The sequence below is a fragment of the Rhodofomes roseus genome (assembly GCF_022264815.1).
Source record: "Rhodofomes roseus strain CIRM-BRFM 1785 chromosome Unknown C8Q71scaffold_5, whole genome shotgun sequence".
Taxonomy (NCBI): domain Eukaryota; kingdom Fungi; phylum Basidiomycota; class Agaricomycetes; order Polyporales; family Fomitopsidaceae; genus Rhodofomes; species Rhodofomes roseus.
The window spans coordinates 434,157-453,037 of record NW_025952961.1 but is presented as its reverse complement, the minus strand read 5'-3'; the positions used below and the strand labels follow the sequence as shown (position 1 = coordinate 453,037).

The window sequence follows — 18,881 nt, the reverse complement described above, 5'->3', positions numbered from 1 at the left end:
GCGTGGCCAGGCAGCCGGGCAGAGTGCGAGATGGTCGCACAGGTGATCCGAGCGCGATCGGCTTGGCCGAGGACGGTGCCGGCGGTAGCCTGTTTTGCCGGCGGGTTGCTGCCGCGGCCGTCTCCCTCGCCGCCGGCCGCTGGCGAGCGCGAGCCCGCCGCTCTGGCAACAGCGACCGCGACCACGAGCACGACGCCTCCGCCAGCCTCCTCGTCGCCCGCGCCCGTCTCCGCCGCCACCCTCCGCGTCTCTCCGTTGCACTCGCACGGCGAGCGGCTCCCAGGCGCCCGTGAGAGGAGGATGACAGTCAGGTTCGTCCTCCATCTCCTTTTGTGGCCGCGGCAGATCCGTTTCGCCCTTTCAGATCCCCCTGTGTAACGCTCGCCGATGCAGCGTCTGCCTTCCCCAGACTTGCCCTGGAACCACCACAGCCACGGCCAGTCCGTCCTCTGCGTGCCGCCGGCAGTGTGCTGAAGCCCGCCCTCGTCGCCCTTGTTGCCCACCACGCCCGTAATCCTCTGTACTGACCTCCCGCCACCAGGAGCAACCACACCCACCGTAGGAAAGCGTGTCATGGACCCCCGCACTCGTGGCGGTCATATCTCTCTCGGACCCATCGATCCCGGCGGCTCAGACAGTCCCGTCGATGCACAGTCCTCGTCCCCACAGGCCCATAACTCCGTCGCCTTTGTGAAGGGCGGCAAGCGGAAGCGGCTCAGCAAGGTGCGGAACGCTCCCTCAATGCGCCGTCTCTAGTATTGGTGTGATACGCACGTCCGATGAGCCAAGCTCCCGTAAATGGTAGCCACGGGTCGATTGCATCGCAGCTAGTTTGAGTCTGCGCCGCTGCTATATCCACTAGAGTAATGTTGCCGGAGAAACCTTGCCTGGCTCATCGGACGGTCCACCGATCTGTCGAATTAACATTACCTCGAATGACCTGACGAATTCGCATAGGCTTGCGACGCTTGTCACAAGAGCAAACGAAGATGTGACGGCACAGGTTAGTGTTTCAATCTCGAGCTGCGCGTACCCATCCTTAAAGCGTCTGCCACCTCGTGAAGCCCCCTGCAGTAACTGGTATGTGCAAATATTTTCCTGATGCTCAAGCACGCCCCTCACCACCCGCAGTTATTTCGCCTCCAAGCAATGCACCTACACCGATTCCTCCGGTCGGCTAGTACCTGCACCTCGCAACGCAGCTCATGGGGAGCGTCCTGCACAGTCGCCGGCGGTACATACAAAGCTTGTTTGCTGCGGTTCACGAGGCTCATTCCCGCTCTTCATTTAGGACGTTCTCACGGACGACCTCGGATCTCCGCACATCGACTTGTCCCAGCCCATTCCGAACCCTCCAACAAAGGAGCACAACGCGTCGCCCAAGCGGAACCGGTCGGGCACATCGAGCCGCAGCCCGACGGGGACGTTCGCGTCATCCTCCCAGCACTCGCCCCAGCTCCCGCAGCCGAGCGAGCCACGATCAAAGCTTCTGGATCCTGACACGACGCATGAATTGGTCAACCGTGCGTACCCACATGCGAACTGCCGCGCGGTCGGATCTCGTTGCTAACGCACGCCCATCACGGCCCCTTCTGCAGTCTTCTTCGCGCACTGCAACCCGCACCGGCTCATCCTGCACAAACCGTCCTTCTCCGCGGCGCTCAGCCACAACCGCGTGCCGGAGTACCTGGTGCTCGCGCTCTGCGCGGTCGCCGCGCCGCTGTCCAAGTCGATTGCCGCGCAGGCTAGCATCGCGCGCGTCGCAGGCGTGCCGTTCTACCAGGATGCGGTCAGGATCATGTTCGACAACGCGGGGCGGCTTCTGAGCGAGCCCACGCTCGAGACGGCGCAGGCGCTCTGCCTAATGGAGATGCATGAGATTGCGGCGAGCCATTCTTGGACGAAGCACAACAAATACTTTGGTGCGTGTCCGTGTCCGTGTCCGTCTGCCAAACCTTCTGTCTTCAGTGTCCGGCGGTGGCCGCCGCTGCCCCCGGGACCAGTGGTCACCTGCTTTTCATTTGCCTGCATCCGTTCCGTCTGCTTAGTCCCTGATGTGACATCTGACGATCGTCGTCCTCGCGCCGCAGATCTGGCGCTGAAGGTCCTGGAGGAGAGCCTGGAGGTGGAGAAGCCGGACGACCAGGTCCGGGGCCGGACGGACGACCTGGACTTCTGCATCGAGCGCGAGTGCACGCGGCGCTGTTTCTGGCTGATCCAGTGCATGAGCTGGATCAGCGGGATCTACATCTACAAGCCGGTGCGCCCGCGAAGTGTGGACATGACGAAGAAGGTCCGGCTGCCGATTGACGAGACGACGTTCGACCTGGCTGCCCATTGGAATTCAGCGAGTGAGTGCTCCAGGCGCAAGCGCAGATGTGACGAGGGTTTTTACGTACTGATGTGTGTCTCTCTGCGCAGCCGTTGAATATCTGCACGTCCAGGCGCCGACGACGCGCTACGCGTCTCAGTTTGGACATGTGCTGCGGATTTTGTCGATATATCAGACTGTGCAGAACGTCATTGGTGAGTCAGTGTGTCCGGATGCTGGTCGCGGTGGGCTGAATAGCAATCATGCTTCAAGTTCAAAACGAAGGACCTGCGCGAGCACGAGCGTTACGGGAATGTCGACAGATGCTTGATGTACGGACTCAGTCCATTACCAGAGCCACGTTGTACTGATTGCATCGCCTCCAGAACTGGCTCGCATCTCTGCCGCAACACTTACAATTTTCGGAAGACAACGTTCAGAAACAAATCGACATGTTCGAGACGAGCTCCAACACAGGTGCTTGGTGTTTCTGTTTCATGCACGCATTATACCCCTGTTGCTATCTAGCTTTTCTCGAGGTAAGATTCTCGAGGGCGATGAGAGAATGTACCCAATGATGAGTCCTTTTGATAGGGAGAAGGTCGATTAGGCGAGCCTATCGAATGGGTGCGGGACCAACTAGGGACCATATTCAACGCTACAGGTACTCGGGCCAAAAATACCATTCTCTGTAGGTCGTTGTGTTACTCGGTTTGCATCGGAGTTTCTGACGACACACTTGGTCTGCGCAGCGGCATGCGTCATCTGGGTAGGCAATCTAAAGATGCGATCGGTGGGCGAGTGCACTGACGCTGGCGTACATGTAGTCATACAGCAGATATTACCCCGATGACCCGAAGATCCGAGTATGGGACACCGACTTTGAGAAAGTGTGGGGGTTCCGCGTGCTGGTCGTGGCGGACCAGTGGCGGCAGGTCCAGGAGCGCGACCGGGCCCAGGCCAACGCGTCGCCCAATGCGAGCCCTCCGCACGTCGCCGGCGTCTCACCCACAATTGCCAAAAACAATGTGCTTATGGGTCCAGGGAGGCAAGGCGGGTTCGACGTCGCGCCACCACACCATCACGGAGATATGGGCTTGGACCACCGGTACGACCACCACAACCAGATAGGGCGCGCACGGCCCTACGCCTCGGGTGCAGAGCTTCCTGTTCAGGCTCCGATGGTGCGCACTCGGGATGGGGCTCCGAACCTGCCATCATTGAAGGCAAGCGGCCTGCTCGACACGTTCCCGCCGCCATCGGACGCGTTTGCGACCGCGCTGTCGTTGTCCCCACAGGGCGCGACGTTTCAGCAGGACGACCGTCGGTCGGTGACGACGCTGCTCAACTCACCGGTGCAGCAATTGCGGGGGAACATGCCCGTCACGTCAAGTCCCATGATGCCCATAGGCCTAGACTGGTTAGGGAAGCCGTGATGACTCGTCGACTATGATTCCCGCCAGCAGTCGTTCCGAGCGGTATCTTGGGCATGCCGGCATGCGTTGTGCGATCCACCGGGTATGATATCATATTGCAGTACGAATGCGGTGATATATTAGTGAATGGGTACAAGGCAGGGGCACTACGCCTGCGCCTTCTTGAGGTTACGGTGCAGCTCCGGTTTGACTAGTACGACGCGGTCGAGTAGCTTCTTGACGACCTGGTCCTTGTTCTTGTTGTATGCATCCGTAATCTCCTGTAGCTTAATCTCAGTTTCTTGGTCGACCGCGGTCTGTGCTGTCTGCGTGCTTCCGGCGTGCTGTGCATGACGTACGGAAGGTCAAGGAGATGTGCGCCAACGAGGGAGTAGGCGACGCACCGATGCCTCGAAGGCCTTGAACTCGTCCTCCTTCTGCCTCTTGTACACCTCGATCTCCTTTGCAGCCTGTGCGCGTGCGTCCTTGAGCTTCTGGACGCGGTCTGCGGGTCGATCAGCCACCAGATGGACAGGGGAGGCGCGTGGACGACTGACACTGGCGCGCCTGCTGGACGGTCTTCGCGGCCTCCTTCTCGGCCTCGAGGAGGGTCTGAATGCTCTGGGATTGCTGCGCAGACTGCAGGACACGTTCAGCACGGCGCGGGCAGCAGGACGGCGGGGACACTGACCATCGCGGGCGCAGGAGCGAGGAGGGATTGAAACTCCGCCGGGCGTCGCCTCGCCACCAGACGCGGGTGACGCGCAGAGTCTTTGAGCCAAGCGTCGAGCGGCAGCCTGAGCGTGCGCGGGACTGGCAGTAGCGAGCAGCGAGCAGCGGCCAGCATGGCTGGCAACCCCGTAGACCCCCTACAGACCCTCAGCGCAGCCCTCGCCGTCCCAGCAGACTCTAAGGAGCAGGCCGACCTCCTCGCAACGCTGCGTGAGTCCCTCGAGGCCCACCCCGGCCCCATACCTATCCTATGTACCACCCTCATCAAGACCGTGTCCGGCGCGGGAGACTCGCTGCTGAAGCGCTGGGTTATTGACCTCCTACACTTTGCGATATGCCGGTCGAGTCTGTCTATCGACGCGCGCACTCAGCGTGCGTGTTGAGCTCTTGTGGTCCTTTGAGTCGTCTTTAATGCAGTGTCTCGTCTTTAGTTGCGTCGCAGTCGGTCGAAACGCTAGCCGCACTTCTCCACGACGCCAATCCGACTACTGTGAAAGTGAGCGTGCAATGCTTTGCGACGGTGTATCCGTTGTTGTTCAGGTTGCTGTGAGCCCGAGTCCTCCTTTCCTGCATGCCATCACTCATGCATAAATGCGTTAAGATGTGTCAACCGGAACGCTCGGGATCTGTGGCAAGTATTGTCACAGGCGAAAACCCGTATACTCGAGTACGTCTGGTCGCCAGCCGTCAGCAATGGCATCAAGTTCGCTGCAATCAAATTCATGCAGAGGGCGATCCTTGTACAGACCCGTGGCATCAGTGACCCACGAGTGAGTATCGCTTGGGCCAGCATTGGCACTGTTCTCATTCTCAACCTCTGTATCCAGTTGCAAAAGCAGAATGACCCGAACCTTGCCATGCTGCCCTCGGACCACCCTTTCATGTCCGTGACTGCACTGGAGGCCGAGGGTGTCGAACTCATGAAGGGTGTCTTCACGATTCTTTATACTAGCAAGTGAGTGCCACTCCTTGAACTGCAGTGGCCCAACCATGTCTGACTCCTGCACGTGCATCCAGTAACCCCGATATCATTGTGGCAGTCATCAATAGCTGGGCTTCCCTCATCAAGGCCCGACCAGCCCTCACTGAGGTCCTGGTCTCCACTCTCGCACAATGGACACCTGCCAAACTCGAGGGCCTACCCACCTTCAGCATCAAAAGCGTCGAAAAGACCATCCGCATCCTCCTGATCCACATATCTCGGTAGGCATGTTCGACCCCGACCTAGTCTCGACGCTCACTACTGTGATAGAACCCCTCAAGGATCCTCATTACAGCCGCAGATTCACTCTGCACTCGCCGCCCAAGCCACTCGTCTGGAGCAGGCCACCATTGCGGAGAAACAGCGCAAAGCCGCAGCAGCCGCCGAAGCCTCCCGCAAGCGCTCCCCATCCTCCACCCCCTCTCAGGACGCGCCCGAAGCGAAGCGTCCCAAGCTAGATCACGACACCGCCGCGGCAGCAGGCTCGGCGGGCTTCGACTTCACGAGCCTGCCGGTTGCGCTCGTTACCGACCTCGTCGTCGCGAACATCCAGGCATTCTCGGAGGCGACCCTGATCGGGCTCGTACAGGCATACCGCCATAAGCGGACGCAGGTTGCGACTGAGACCGCGGCGAACGTTGCGGTAGAAAGCTCCCAGGCTCCACCGGAGACACCAGGTCCTGTGGAAGAGACGACGGCTGAGCCACCTGTTCGACAAAAATCACCAACACCACCGCCGGTTGCTGTCAAAGAAGAGCCGGTGGACCCTCTCAAGATGGACATTGACGAGGAGGAGATGGAGTACGAGCCAGACAGACTCAACCTCGAGGTACGCGTCCAGCGCCTCTCACCGTATAGCGGAGGTACTCATTAGATGATAGCTCTCGGGTGGTGAGCAAGAAGTAGCGTCCCCAGAAGAAGCCGCGCTCGACCGCGAAATGGACCTCGCGGAAGACCTACCTCCGACCGAGTTCCGCCTCCCGCCAGCGCGCGACTTCTCAGAGGAGGACCGGAGCGCCGTCGTAAAGAGTGCACTCGCGCGAATATCCGAGGGTGCGAAGGACCTCGCGCCGATGGACGTCGATGTCGCGGCGGAGGGCACCGACATGTGGATGCTGCTGATCGTGCGGCTGGTCACGAGGGTGACAGACCCCGCGCCGCAGGGCGAGGGTGGCACGCCGGAGAAGGCGGAGGACGCCATGGACGTGGTTTCTGAGTTTTATGCACATCAGGATCGGCTGAGGCAAACGCTGTGCGACTATATCATGGCGGACTTCTCTGGACGGTGAGTTGGGAAAGGGCGTAGCTGTTGGCGGTCTCCTGAGCTGACATTGACAGGTTGCGACTCGCGACGACTTGGATGAACGAAGAGTGGTACAATGATCGAATACAAGAGGGCAGAGATCGGAGTTGGGTAAGTCTCACAGCCTCCTACGCACGAATCGCCTCCTGAGTTCTGCTCTCCAGCCTCCGAATTACGAAACCTGGTTAAATCAGATTGTCGCTGCCTATCAGACACATCTGGATGGCAAGGATCGGACATTTTCACGCTTCTTACTTGACCTTCCTCATGTTCCTCCTGACGTATTGCACCTCATGCGGGACTCATGTACTGAGGCTGATCGGTTGGTACAGTGGTCATTACAGTTTGAGCTATAACTGACTCGCGTATACAGCCGGCAGATGGGATTCGCTGCATTGCGAGAGTTCGTGACGCAGCGACCATCACTGCGCGCGGAGGCCATGACCATCCTGCTTGAGCTCACTACCCATCCTGGTAAGGCTTCTTCATTTTCACTTGGCGAACAGCCGCTGAATGAAACCGAACAGACAAGATTACCCGTGGAGCAGCGATCAACACAGTCAAACGATGGATTCCAGACGTGCAGCCCATGGACAGTATGATCCGCGAGTTCGCCCTACAACTGCTCCGGCGCTTGCAATCGCGACCAAAGCGGGATAAGTCCGAAGACGTTCCTATGAACGGTACACACGACGAGCACATGGAAGATGGCCAGCTGCCGCCCGAAGACATCATTCAGACGCCTTATCTTCCGGAGGAGTTGGAGTTTCCCGCAAACAACGCGCAAATTCTACAGCACCTAGAGCTACTGTTTGCACTGTCGACGAAAGTGCCAGAGTTTCTCGACGAGTGAGTACATGATACCAATCGTTACTGGCTTATGTTGACATCTCTCAGGATCTTCGCAGCCTATGGTGGTATGGAAGAGACGGTGCAAGAGACCATTCAACAGCTCATCACACCGCTCATTCGCGCGCTTGGCTCGAGCCATGGCAGGTTGCTGACGTTGCTGCGGACATTCCCTCCGGGTGCGGAGTCGCTCGGCCTGCGCGTTCTGACGATATTCACGGAGAGTGGACGGCCGAGCTCACAGCTCGTCAGTCTTGTCAAGTCATTGGTCAGCGAGCGCGACCTCGACCCGCGGTTCCTCGTTCCTATCATTGCTGAGATGGACAAGGTGTGTACTAATCATCCGTAAACTGTGTCGCAAGATTTCATGATGTTCGTTTGACAGGGGGACATTCACCGACACTTGCCTCGCATCGTCTCAGTATTGAACGGGCAACCTGAGCCGAAGAATGTGGTCCGCGCAGTCTTCGGCTCAGTGGTCCAGACGCCCCCACAGACGTTTGGCACTGTGTCGTCCAACCTACCCCGAGTGCAGCAGAGTGAACGTCTCAGTCCAGCTGAACTAATGGTCCTCCTGCACCAGTCAGAGAAGGAGATCGGCCTCAAGAGCGCTATCGAAGGTCCGCCTCTCTTGTCACTTCACGCGGTATCGCTGCTTAAAATGGACCTCCCATAGCTATCAATATCTGCTTTTCGATGACGGACGTTTTCCGCTCAGAGGTCCTTGGGGCATTCATGAACCAGATAGTCGACGAGCCCGTCCTCCCCACGCTCTTCCTGCGAACCGTATGTCTCGGCCCCTCGCTTCCTTGTGCCACCTACTCACCCTTTACTCCTCAGGTCATACAAGCTGTGACAACCTACCGCTCGCTCGTCAGCTTCGTCTCCACCACTCTCCTCTCCCGCCTCATCACCAAGAAGATCTGGACGAACGGGCCGCTCTGGGAGGGCTTCATCCGCTGCGCGAAGCTGATCGCACCTGCGAGTTTTGGCGCGCTCCTACAGCTACCCAAGGACCAGCTCCGCGAGCTCGTGGACAAGCAGCCCAGCCTCAAGGCAGGCCTCCGCGAGTACGTCGTGAAGAAGGCCGGGAACCGCGCACGGACGGCTGGGTATCTGGATATTTTTGGAGAGGACGGACAGGGCCCAGGGCAGGGCATGGCGGCGGCGGCGCCGCCAGCAGTAGATGGGCCGGGAGCGGAGCCGGGGATGCAAGTGCCTGTGGCCCCGCAGAGCCCGGTGACGCCGACGTGAAGCGGTGTTACTGCATGGACTGCTTGTAGGTGTGTTACATGGTTGTTGTACGCTTCATCTCCATCTGCATCGTACATACTGCATCACTGATTCTCGAAATGCGCATTGTCTGATCTGACGGCTATATGCGGCGTAATCGTATGTATTGCTGCTGTCCCATGCATAGTCAACTTCGTTTGAGTCTGCATCGTGACTACAAGAGCTCTACGGGCGCAGCACCTTCCAAATCGCTGTCATGGATGCCCGTCGACATTACAGTAATCCTACATATATCGCGGGTCGTGTATCGTCGTATGTAGCCACAGGCGCCCTGGCAACTTGGAGGTATTACTCAAGTATTACTTCGATTTGGAAAGCGTCTGTCTAGTCGACTCTACGACCACCATTGGACTACCACACTGTTACAACTTACCTCCTCACATGCAACATGTCTTTCGACAACGGAAACAAATCTACGTCTATCATAGCTCGAGTACAGATCTCATTCCATCATGAACTGCTTCCTCCTGAGATCTGGATGAACATCATTGAATGTTGCCCCAAGGCCTCCCAGCGGCGCTGCTTGTCTCTCTCCAGGGCGTTCCACGATCGCACCATCCCAGTCTTGTTCCGCAAGATCATCATCTGTTTCGGTGCTTGGGAGCTTTGGGTGGCAGATAGACGAGGAGACGAGGACGCCAAGGAAAAACCAGTGGGCGAACTGGACAAGACGCGCTCAATGAGGTCGTACCATCTCTTGCGCCGCATCATGCGCGATGCTTCGTTCGCCACGGCGGTGAAGACCGTTGAGGTAGAGGCGTATATGAGGGATGAGTGTGAAAGCGTATTTGAGAATTGTCAGTACGATCTCTCAGAGTCGCGTCCGTACCATGACGGTGTCCATAGACTGAACATCGATTGTCCTCATAGGTTGCTTGACAGAAGCTATTCACTGCTTGCCAAACCTTGCATGCTTTCTCTGGTATGGATGTACCCCACGGCCTTCCGCAGAAGTCCTAGATGCTCTCGCCACGTCGTGTCCCAGGCTAGCAACGCTTACACTTCCGTGAGTGATCTTGACGGCTATAGCGCACATCAGTACGCCCATGTCTGAGCTCCAGAATCTATTCGTTCGTAACGCTTCCGTTTCACAAGTTCAAAGGCCTCCAACACCTGGGGAACTGGACGAACGTGGCCATACTTGACCCTCTGTTGGACGACTACCAGAACGTCAATATGGATGAAGAGACATTCCCAAAGTTGCGCGGACTGCACGTCTTCTTCACGGCGCCGACCAACATGAGATCGGCGCTCGGGAGTTTCTTGCAGCGGATCACACAGCTCAGCTTGCAGTTTCTGCGCGGTCTCAAAGGCCTTGAGGTCCTTCTGCAGAGTCTCCCTCACGTCCAGTCACTCACGCTACATGCGCTGAACGAAGCACAAGCGGAGGAGCTCTTCGTCGCATTCGAGCATGGTCCTTTCAACCTCCCGTCCCTGACGCAGCTCAAGATCTGCAGCGGTGATTACGAGGACACACTTACTGTACTGCTCGAATCGGAAGTCGTCCTACTCGCTGGTGTCGTCCGGGGCATACCGGCGCTGCAGCGTTTCGACTGCTCGTTCTACATCGCGCCCGCCAATCTGGGCATACTATTTTCAGCAATATCCTCCCTGAAACGCCTCCATGTGCTAGGTCTGCACGTGGATATGTTAAACCCGACAGAGAGGTGCCTCGGTGAAGTCATTCGCCGAATACCTACAGAGCTCGATGCGTTGGCCTTATCCCTATCTGGAGTTACCCTCGTAAAACCCGAGCTAGCTGAATTGGTACGTTGTCCCCGTATCCCTAATACGTCGAGTATAGCTCATGTCACTTTCAGTTCACGAGGTGTCAGCATCTGAGCCATTTCTACTTGCACATTGAGATCGAGGACGACAATGAAGTAGACGTTACTCCACTGGATATAGCACAAATGGGCAAGTTCTTGCGCCTCGTCGGGCTACTCGGCGCGTTCCACTCGGTGAAACGCGAGGACGGAACTTTGATATTGTCGGAGAGGTGGTCGTACAGGAAAATTACGTTCCGCGAGATCGATGAATGCTCCAGTCCGGAGTGGAAATGGTTGATGGGGGATAGGACATTCGAGTTCTGAATGCATGTCCAAGTCTACTTCTCATGGACGACGTGACATTGTATAACGAATATTTGACTATTATTACGCAGGCGAGCCCACTCTAGTAACATAACGTGTCAGAGATCCAGGAAATATCAACTTTAGCTCAAAGCAAACTAACAGGCAAGCAAACCATACAACCAAGACAGCGACGGACAGCAACGACAACCGACCGAGAGCAAAGGTACATCCGCGTGGTGCAATCACTTTTGGGTGTTGATACGGCTTTTCGTGAGGCGGCCCTGAACGTAGTGGAGGCATAAAAATAGCGTATACAGCTGAGGACCAGTCAGTGAACCAAAGCGTCATTAGTGAGTAACAACTCACCGCTGTGAGTCTCATCAGAGGCTTCGCCGTGACCGGCTTCTGTTCACCTTCATCGTCTTTCCTGTGAACTACCAGAATCGCGACCTTGCTCTCAGCATCTGCGTCCTCATCCTTGGTGTGTTTTGCAGCACTGGCATCCAGTTGAAACGCCATCACGTCGGCGTCGTCGTCGTCGCGTCGCACTGGGTGCTATGAGGGCGAAACGCGACGACCATCAGTAAGCGTTCGTAGCATGAAGCCGAGGAACCACGCACCAGCTGCAGGCTCGCCGGGGGCACTTCCAACACATGCTCAGCCGCTTCGTAATCAAAATCAGGGATGAAATCCTACGGCAGACGCCCCACGACACCGCAGACATTATGAGGACGTTTGCACATGCAGTCTTCATACAACCGTACCATGTAGGACTCATCGTTGTTCGCGTGGCGCCTCACTGCGGGGTACGGGTGGTACCGTCGTCCATGCGCGGAGCGGTAGCTGGGAAGGCGGAGGGGATAAGAACCGAGAGTCATGTCGACGCTCGCGTTCGCGCTTGTGTCACAGAATAGCACGCGTGCTTCAGTACTCGGGCTGAACAGCAGCCAGGACGCGACCTCCAAGAGCTGGAGATGGGAGGAGAGACGAAGGATGCGACAGGGTCCTGGGCGAGGGCACGCCCATTTTTATAGTGCATCAAACGAGGGCGCGAATATCGCGTAAAGACGGACGGCCCATTCTGAATTCGGTATAGGATCGGCGAGTTGTAGCGCGCTGCGAAGGCCTCGCTGCGCGCCGCGCGCGATCTGCTTCCGCGTTCAATCGCTGATGACCCCAACATTGCCTATGGTGTTGTACTGTTGTTGCTGCGAAATGGTCAGCCTAAGACATTCTCTGGAGAGTAGAACGGTTCGAGTCAACGGCGACACAACAACCCTGCACAGCTGTGCGACGCGAGCTTCACAGATGCGCGACACGAGCTTGATCCTCCACGGACCCGTACGCAGACCGTAAATCTCTTGAGTCCCGCGCCTCCGTATGCCAGCGAACCACCTCAACATCATATCCCTGAGCCTTGAGAGGAAGCTCTGGAACAAAGACCCGGAAGAGAACAACGGAGGATAGCGCGACCTCCGCCGGTCTCTCCTGGACACCACAGTGGGCTTCGTCGGTCGACGCAGCTTCGCTGAACCTTGCGTACGACCGCCTGCTAGACGGCATGCCCCCTCCTACCACCACGCCTCTGCCCTTTCCCCGCCACGACCGTGACCTTGCGGGCACGCGCGAGACACAGAGGCGGTGGTCACCCGCGGCCCTGGGCGCGTCATTGTGACGCGTGACCCGACATCACGGTCACGCCCGCCACCGCCGATATCAGGGCGCATCAGGCGAGTCCCTTCTGTCTTCCTTCCAACAAGTCCCTTTACAGAACTAATGTGTGCTGTGTGATCTTCGAAGGTCTGCCTCAAGACAGAACTGTGTGACCAAGAGCGTGTGCCCAAGACAGTGTATCAAGAGCATGCAAGTGCGAAGAGCGAAGACAGCAATCAAGGCCAGAGCACCGAGGGCGTAGGCCACCGCCGTCGGCCCGCCAACGCACGCATCGCCAAAGCAGCGTGCAGCAAATATATGCATAGGATGCATCCTCGGAAGAGGGGATAAAGAGGGCTACGAAACGTACCTCTATGCGTCCTCGACGGCTGAATGACGATGAGTATCCTCCCATCCGTTATGTCGCTGAATCGCAGAGTGCATGATAAGACTGCGCCAGCGGGGCACTACCACTGCGCTTCGTCGTCCTGAAGAGACCGCAGTTGTATCGGCAGCAACAGCGGGTGCGTTAGTACTTGAATAGCCGGGACTGTTCCGCGTCTTCGGGAAGGGAGACGTCTCGACATTGGTGTTCAAGTCGCCAGGACAAGTCCGGTCTCAGCATAGCAAACATGCGACACGTAGCCAGGATGCAGCCAAGGACAAACCGCGCAATTCGAACCGTAAATTCGGGCGGGCAAATTCAGTGTTCCCTACTGAGTATATCGCGAGTTCCAAGGACCGGTGAGTGGCAGCGCAACCCAGAATCAAGCTAGCAAGCATGGGCGAAGCAAGAGAGCAAAGAGCAAGGTGGGCGACGACGCGGACCGTCTCAGGGTGGCTCGAAACGGAGTAATGGTCTAAGCGCAGACCCCCTGGTCCCCCGCCCCGGCCTTGGCCAGGGAAAAACTCAGCGAAGGCAACAATACTTGCCCCGCGACGTCGCCCTATTCAGCACCGACGGTCCGTCTTTTTCCTGCCCTCAGCCCCTTCCCATCGTCCGTAGGCAATATTCCCTGATTTTCCTCGATTTTCCGAGATCGTGGCTCGCCGGAAGAACCGGTCGATCGCAAGCCACATCGATCTTGGGGAGTCGCACTTCTGTGGCCGCACCTTCCAAGTTCATGGCCCCCTTCTCGCGACCACCGAATTCTGACCTAGACTCCTCGAACATGACCTCCACTGGCTTTCAGGTTGGCTGAGTCCGACTTCGTCACCCCTGGCTCGGCCGAGCATCACACACGCATTCAGCAACGTTTTCAGCTACACGACGAGGCCGCTGAAGCCAACACGTCCAGTACCCTACGCCACAGGGTCTCCTGAAGGCATTATCCGAGGAATCACGCCTACAAATCCACTTAACTACCAGCAGCGAGCCCGCTTGGCCTCCTGCATCAAGTCTTCATCGTTTGGCCCAGTACATCGAGTCTCTGTTACCCGGCCTACTGTCAACGCGTCCAGTCACTGCATGTAGCGATACCGCACAGTTGCGTCAAGTCATTGCCCCATTCCCATGTACGAAGGACTCGCTACGCCATGGAGGACAGGTCTGCTTTATGGCGGTCGACCGAGAGTAGGAGGAGGCGGCTAAGGTTCTTTCGGTGCGTCAACATAAAACACTCGTTTTACAACGGAAATACTAACATTCTCTTCTTTTCGAAGCGTCGTGATCACGCTATAGGCGACAGTGTATCACTGGTGCATGCTCGTCGTATTGCTCTAATACAGCACAGTATGTGCGGTGCGGTGTGTACCCTAAGTTCTTCGGGTCTATGTGCGCTGTTTTTCCACATTCGCCGCTTCCCATATCGTGGCATAGTCTTTGGTTATGGAGTCTGTTTTCCCATCTTTCACATCCAGTCTTGATGGACGTTGTGGTTCGTCAGTTCATTCTGTAATATCTATGCGCCGCCCTTAGCGAGCTGTGAATAGATTTGATGAGTTCTCGTGTGCGATTGGGTGTTTTCCAGGCAAATTCTGGCCAATTGGGCAGATCCCGAGAGCTTTTGTTTGCCCCAGGGCTTGTCCTCAGTTAGGATTCGCATTCTCAGCTGCGAACGCCAGAATCCTGCCATCTCTTCGCCGTGACTGCGGCATGTACTCGCCGTGCTAACGTTGTGGGTCCCAGTTATGGACAGTTTGCAGGGTCTTCTCGACAGCGTCTACGTCTCGAATACGTCCGTGATGGCGGGCGGACGATCGGCGGTGTCGAGTCTTCGACGTCGCGCCCCACGTGACACGGCTGACGGACGACGTTCTGGCCATTGCAACATTGACCACCGCGGCGGCAGGTAAACTGGCCTGGTCAGCCCACAGCCAGCCTCATGCCAGCCTCTACAAAATGGCGCGAGCTCTGCCAACAGTCGCTCACTCTTCTACGTACGTTCGCCGGTCGATCCTTCGCGTTACAAGCCGTACTAGACATCACATCTGTTTCACTTTATCGACAACATGTCTCTTACTCCTCGACGGAACAAGAAGGAAGATGACCCGAAGATGATTGGGTTGTGGAAGATTGGCAGGACCATCGGGAAGGGGAGCTGTGGTATGCCAATAATTGCGGACGTCTTCAGTTTGTTGACCAAAACGCCAGGACGTGTCCGTATCGCGCGACACAGCAAGACAGGTCAATACGCCGCGGTCAAAATCGTCTCAAAGACCAGTATCATGAACTCTAGGATGGCGCTGCACAGCCCGAGCGACCAGGCGGACCGCATGTACAGCATTGAACGCGAAATCGTCGTCATGAAGCTGATCGAGCACCCCAACATCATGCGCCTCTACGACGTCTGGGAGACGTCTTCGGAGCTGTATCTCATCCTCGAATACGTCGAGGGCGGTGAGCTCTTCGACTACCTCTGCGAGAAACGTCGGCTCTCCACGTACGAGGCCCTCGGCTTCTTCCAGCAGATCATCGCCGCCGTGAATTACTGCCACCGCTTCAACATCGCCCACCGCGACTTGAAGCCGGAGAACTTGCTGCTCGACCAGAACAAGAACATCAAGGTCGTCGACTTCGGGATGGCCGCCTGGCAGGGCAAGGCGGACCTCCTCCGGACCTCGTGCGGCAGTCCTCACTACGCCGCCCCCGAGGTCGTCATGGGGTGCACCTACAACGGCGCCTCTGCCGATATCTGGTCTTGCGGCGTCATCCTCTACGCTCTGTTAGCTGGGAGACTGCCCTTCGACGACGAAGACCTGGACACACTACTCGATAAGGTTAAGGGTGGCAAATTCGTGATGCCTGGGGACATCGACCCGCGCGCGAGCGACCTCATCTCGAGGATGCTCACAAAGGACGTCGCGAAGCGCATTACCATCCCCGAGATCATGCAGCATCGGTTCTTCACGTCACAGCCTCCGAAGAAGATGGACTGCGACGTCCCCAACCTTGACGAGATCGCACGGCCGCTCAGCAGCGAAGACGACATCGACTGTGACATCTTCGGTAACCTGCGTTCTCTCTGGCACGGTCGGTCTGACGAGGAGATCATCGCGAGCCTCCTCAACAAGGAGCCGTCTTGGGAGAAGGGTGTTTACCATCTCCTTGTCCGCTACCGCATGACTCACATGGAGAACTACGACGAGGAGGAGGAAGAAAAAGTTGTAGCGAAGCGCGTGTCGAAGCGACGTGCCAAGCGGGACCAGGAGAACGCGGGAGAACGCTCAGAGCTCCTGGCCTCTTTGCCTCCTCGCGCAGGGCCTCCGACGCCTAGTCGGGCAGCACGAGAAGGGCAACCACAGGTGTCGCCGTCGCCCAGCCGGGGCCTCAGCCAGATGCGACAGCTGTCGTTCCTGAACTCGAGCCTCGCACTGAACAGCATGGCTGACGCCTCGACGCCGCGCAAACCTCGAGCCCAGCCGTCCTCTTCCAGCGCAGCCACCCCCGCTTCAGCTCTTCTGTCTCCCTTGCCTGCGACCTCTGCGAGCCCAGCGGTACCGACGGGCGGTGTCATGCAAGACGACCGAATTCAACAATTCATGCTTCAGATTTCGGAGCATCTCAGCGTCATGCAGCCTGCCGGTTCACGTCCACCTCTCGATTCCGTTCAAACGCCTAGGGCGACGGCTGCTCCGCCTCCGACGCCCTACGCAATGGACCCACGGAGCCCCGGGCGCGACATGCAGACCCCATTGGGACGACGAGGCATGGCTACAGCAGACATCTTCGGCGTCGAAGGCCCCGCACAGAGCAAGACGACACGGCCTCTCAGTGTCCGCCCACGCTCTCCTGCGAAGTCGGTTGCAAGTGTTGACAAGGAGAACGTTCCCCGCCTGACTGTCGACACACGTATTGGGGCTCACTACATGCATTCACCAGGACGCAGGTCCTCTGCATACAGTACAGACAGCGGGCGACGCGTACAGATCCTAGAGCCGCCGGTTATCGAGCGTGGTCGCCTGAAGAAGAGACGCAACCCGGGACAGTCGCCGACTTCCCCAGCTTCGTCCGCGATGTCTACGGGCTCGTCCTTCGTCATGTCTTCTACGCCCCGCCGCCGATGGTTCCCGCAGCTCTTCAAGTTCAAGCCGACGCAGTTTCATCTCCTATCTGTGGCAGACGCACACCGCTCTGTGAGCACCTGCCGCCAGATCCTCGAACAGATGGGCGTCACCACCGCGCTCGCGTACGAGCCATCCGAAGACCCCGCCTCCCCCGACTCGGATACCTTCACGCTCAAGTGCTGGCTCGAGGACCCGCGCGACACCCGGGGAGCGATGTCCTCGCTTAAGGGTGTCCGTTTCCGCGTGGAGGTCCACCGCCCGAGTTCGATCCAGACGATCGCGGGCTACGCGGTGCTGCTGAGCTTGGTGCTGGAGAAGGGCGCGGCGACGACGCTGAAGCTGGTGTACAACCGGCTGAGGAGGGGGTGGGACTTGGACTCGCAGGATTTACCTCCGGCTAGTCGTAGCCACGAAGTGGAAGACGACGAGCGGTTCGTAGAGGTGGTGTACGCGCAGTGAGCTGAACGACGGACGAGTGCGATGGTAGAATCGCGTATGATGACATTGACAAGCACGACCCGCCGTGCAGACGGGTGATGGGTCGTAATGTGGAGGATGTGATATAGAAGTGTGGAGGGAAGATATTAAGTAGGCACTTGCTTTTGCCGTACTGCGGGGCTTGTGATATAATAAGGAGAATCTTGCGTGTCTGCGATATATTGACTTGCTGAGATGCCAGAGGGTACAAGCGCACATGAGAACCGGCACAGATACTACGCAGGTCCGTCCATGGACACAATTGTCGATGCGAATCGTGAGGGGGGTTCCATGAGTAGAGGTGCCTCGTCCGTGTCCATTTGCTCATCCTGTGGTCCTACGGGGCGATCGATGATTCGGACAAGGAACGGATGTTTTCCGGCTTTCGAAACGACGACGCAATCTGGTTTCTCGCTCGAAATCCGAATAAATCGGAGCTGCTTGATGTATGCGACTTCTTTCTGGTCCCACATCCGGAACAACTCCACATTCGGAGGATTCGTTAGGTCAAGCACATCTGGACGAGAGGATTGAGCGCCACATTCGTAGTCCATACGTCGGGTACGCACCCATTCCCGTGCGGTAGAGCTCTGCCTCCTGCGATATGAGCTCCTCAAGCTTCTGTTCCCGCGTGCTCTTTGGACGGCCTTTCCTCCGAGACTTCTTCTCTTCCTCCAAGTCTTCATCGAACCTCTTGAGCCAGACGTCTCGGACGATGACGTGCAGAGTCTCTAATGACAGAACATCCTCCGCAGGCAAGGCATGGTAAAAGAACGAGAATATGTCCGCTGGATAGGGTAACATGAGAGCTGGGTCCTGCTGTCGATCGAATGTCGGACACACCTTGAGTCTTTTGTTTATCTACCCGAGCCTTCGCCAAGTCTGCGAGCTTGCTTTTACGCTGCTGCACTCTCATCAACTGCTCTGCCTTCCGCGACTGGGGATGGAAGAGTTTTTCCCTCTTCTGCGTGGTCGCCTTCTTTCCCGGCTTCGGAGGTGTCATTGTGTGAGGACGCGAGAGCTCGACGGCGGTTGAGAACAGGCCAAAATGTTCTTCGAATAAGCGCCCATTACGACCCACGGTATGGTCTCCCAAAGAGGAAACCGCTGTTGTTCAACGACGCCCACCATCGCCCAACTCCTCCGCCCTGTCTTCTAAGCCAGACACATGCGGCTCTGAGAGAGCCAAGCGACCTGCTTCTGGCTGCGTTTGTGGACTGTTTCTGATCATATATGCCCCCAGTCTCTGTCGCGCTCCCGTCTGTGGTACAACCCCGGAAGCGAA

General features: G+C 57.5%; 7 protein-coding genes across 7 annotated transcripts; 4 read left to right on the top strand and 3 right to left on the bottom strand.

Moving 5' to 3' along the window:
- Window positions 1-165: 165 nt before the first annotated feature.
- C8Q71DRAFT_830386 (uncharacterized protein) lies at window positions 166-3,747 on the top strand (the record flags this gene model as incomplete). The annotated part of the gene is made up of 13 exons (XM_047926352.1): window positions 166-723; window positions 958-1,003; window positions 1,065-1,080; window positions 1,132-1,234; window positions 1,292-1,523; window positions 1,599-1,922; window positions 2,091-2,351; window positions 2,422-2,526; window positions 2,585-2,643; window positions 2,698-2,850; window positions 2,906-3,002; window positions 3,064-3,080; window positions 3,139-3,747. The coding sequence occupies exons 1-13, from the start codon at window positions 574-576 to the stop codon at window positions 3,745-3,747; spliced, it is 2,172 nt and encodes a 723-aa protein (XP_047781487.1). The 5' UTR covers window positions 166-573.
- A 146-nt stretch (window positions 3,748-3,893) lies between these two features.
- C8Q71DRAFT_795106 (H+-ATPase G subunit-domain-containing protein) lies at window positions 3,894-4,420 on the bottom strand (the record flags this gene model as incomplete). Its single annotated transcript, XM_047925591.1, has 4 exons — window positions 3,894-4,070; window positions 4,131-4,231; window positions 4,284-4,365; window positions 4,418-4,420. The coding sequence occupies 4 exons, from the start codon at window positions 4,418-4,420 to the stop codon at window positions 3,894-3,896; spliced, it is 363 nt and encodes a 120-aa protein (XP_047781486.1).
- Window positions 4,421-4,459: 39 nt separating this feature from the next.
- C8Q71DRAFT_744401 (Symplekin tight junction protein C terminal-domain-containing protein) lies at window positions 4,460-9,206 on the top strand. Its single transcript, XM_047922941.1, has 15 exons — window positions 4,460-4,830; window positions 4,890-5,004; window positions 5,060-5,228; window positions 5,286-5,413; window positions 5,476-5,661; window positions 5,711-6,269; window positions 6,322-6,725; window positions 6,779-6,854; window positions 6,908-7,065; window positions 7,117-7,217; window positions 7,271-7,592; window positions 7,641-7,920; window positions 7,978-8,212; window positions 8,269-8,378; window positions 8,433-9,206. The coding sequence occupies exons 1-15, from the start codon at window positions 4,572-4,574 to the stop codon at window positions 8,844-8,846; spliced, it is 3,516 nt and encodes a 1,171-aa protein (XP_047781485.1). The 5' UTR covers window positions 4,460-4,571; the 3' UTR covers window positions 8,847-9,206.
- A 67-nt stretch (window positions 9,207-9,273) lies between these two features.
- On the top strand, window positions 9,274-10,978 carry C8Q71DRAFT_721653 (uncharacterized protein; the record flags this gene model as incomplete). The annotated part of the gene is made up of 3 exons (XM_047921470.1): window positions 9,274-9,682; window positions 9,925-10,652; window positions 10,706-10,978. 3 exons carry the CDS (start codon window positions 9,274-9,276, stop codon window positions 10,976-10,978), a joined length of 1,410 nt encoding a protein of 469 aa, XP_047781484.1.
- A 142-nt stretch (window positions 10,979-11,120) lies between these two features.
- C8Q71DRAFT_464267 (uncharacterized protein) lies at window positions 11,121-12,127 on the bottom strand. Its single transcript, XM_047918706.1, has 4 exons — window positions 11,725-12,127; window positions 11,581-11,652; window positions 11,327-11,515; window positions 11,121-11,277 (listed from the first exon to the last, which is right to left on the bottom strand). Exons 1-4 carry the CDS (start codon window positions 11,836-11,838, stop codon window positions 11,203-11,205), a joined length of 450 nt encoding a protein of 149 aa, XP_047781483.1. The 5' UTR covers window positions 11,839-12,127; the 3' UTR covers window positions 11,121-11,202.
- A 2,733-nt stretch (window positions 12,128-14,860) lies between these two features.
- C8Q71DRAFT_464182 (kinase-like domain-containing protein) lies at window positions 14,861-17,705 on the top strand. Its single transcript, XM_047918705.1, has 2 exons — window positions 14,861-15,158; window positions 15,207-17,705. Exons 1-2 carry the CDS (start codon window positions 15,065-15,067, stop codon window positions 17,576-17,578), a joined length of 2,466 nt encoding a protein of 821 aa, XP_047781482.1. The 5' UTR covers window positions 14,861-15,064; the 3' UTR covers window positions 17,579-17,705.
- C8Q71DRAFT_744392 (uncharacterized protein) lies at window positions 17,403-18,640 on the bottom strand. Its single transcript, XM_047922940.1, has 3 exons — window positions 18,440-18,640; window positions 18,166-18,384; window positions 17,403-18,113 (listed from the first exon to the last, which is right to left on the bottom strand). The coding sequence occupies exons 1-3, from the start codon at window positions 18,597-18,599 to the stop codon at window positions 17,833-17,835; spliced, it is 660 nt and encodes a 219-aa protein (XP_047781481.1). The 5' UTR covers window positions 18,600-18,640; the 3' UTR covers window positions 17,403-17,832.
- Window positions 18,641-18,881: the final 241 nt, after the last annotated feature.

Coding starts and splice junctions, on each gene's coding strand:
- C8Q71DRAFT_744392 (XM_047922940.1), bottom strand. CDS start 18,599: ATGACACCTCCGAAGCCGGGAAAGAAGGCGACCACGCAGAAGAGGGAA. Junction 18,385..18,439: donor AGATAAACAAAAGACTCAAG/GTGTGTCCGACA, acceptor TACCCTATCCAG/CGGACATATTCTCGTTCTTT. Junction 18,114..18,165: donor GCTCTACCGCACGGGAATGG/GTGCGTACCCGA, acceptor CCTCTCGTCCAG/ATGTGCTTGACCTAACGAAT.
- C8Q71DRAFT_464267 (XM_047918706.1), bottom strand. CDS start 11,838: ATGACTCTCGGTTCTTATCCCCTCCGCCTTCCCAGCTACCGCTCCGCG. Junction 11,653..11,724: donor ACAACGATGAGTCCTACATG/GTACGGTTGTAT, acceptor CGTCTGCCGTAG/GATTTCATCCCTGATTTTGA. Junction 11,278..11,326: donor CTCTGATGAGACTCACAGCG/GTGAGTTGTTAC, acceptor ACTGGTCCTCAG/CTGTATACGCTATTTTTATG.
- C8Q71DRAFT_744401 (XM_047922941.1), top strand. CDS start 4,572: ATGGCTGGCAACCCCGTAGACCCCCTACAGACCCTCAGCGCAGCCCTC. Junction 7,593..7,640: donor GTGCCAGAGTTTCTCGACGA/GTGAGTACATGA, acceptor GACATCTCTCAG/GATCTTCGCAGCCTATGGTG. Junction 8,379..8,432: donor CCACGCTCTTCCTGCGAACC/GTATGTCTCGGC, acceptor TTTACTCCTCAG/GTCATACAAGCTGTGACAAC.
- C8Q71DRAFT_464182 (XM_047918705.1), top strand. CDS start 15,065: ATGTCTCTTACTCCTCGACGGAACAAGAAGGAAGATGACCCGAAGATG. Junction 15,159..15,206: donor CATCGGGAAGGGGAGCTGTG/GTATGCCAATAA, acceptor CCAAAACGCCAG/GACGTGTCCGTATCGCGCGA.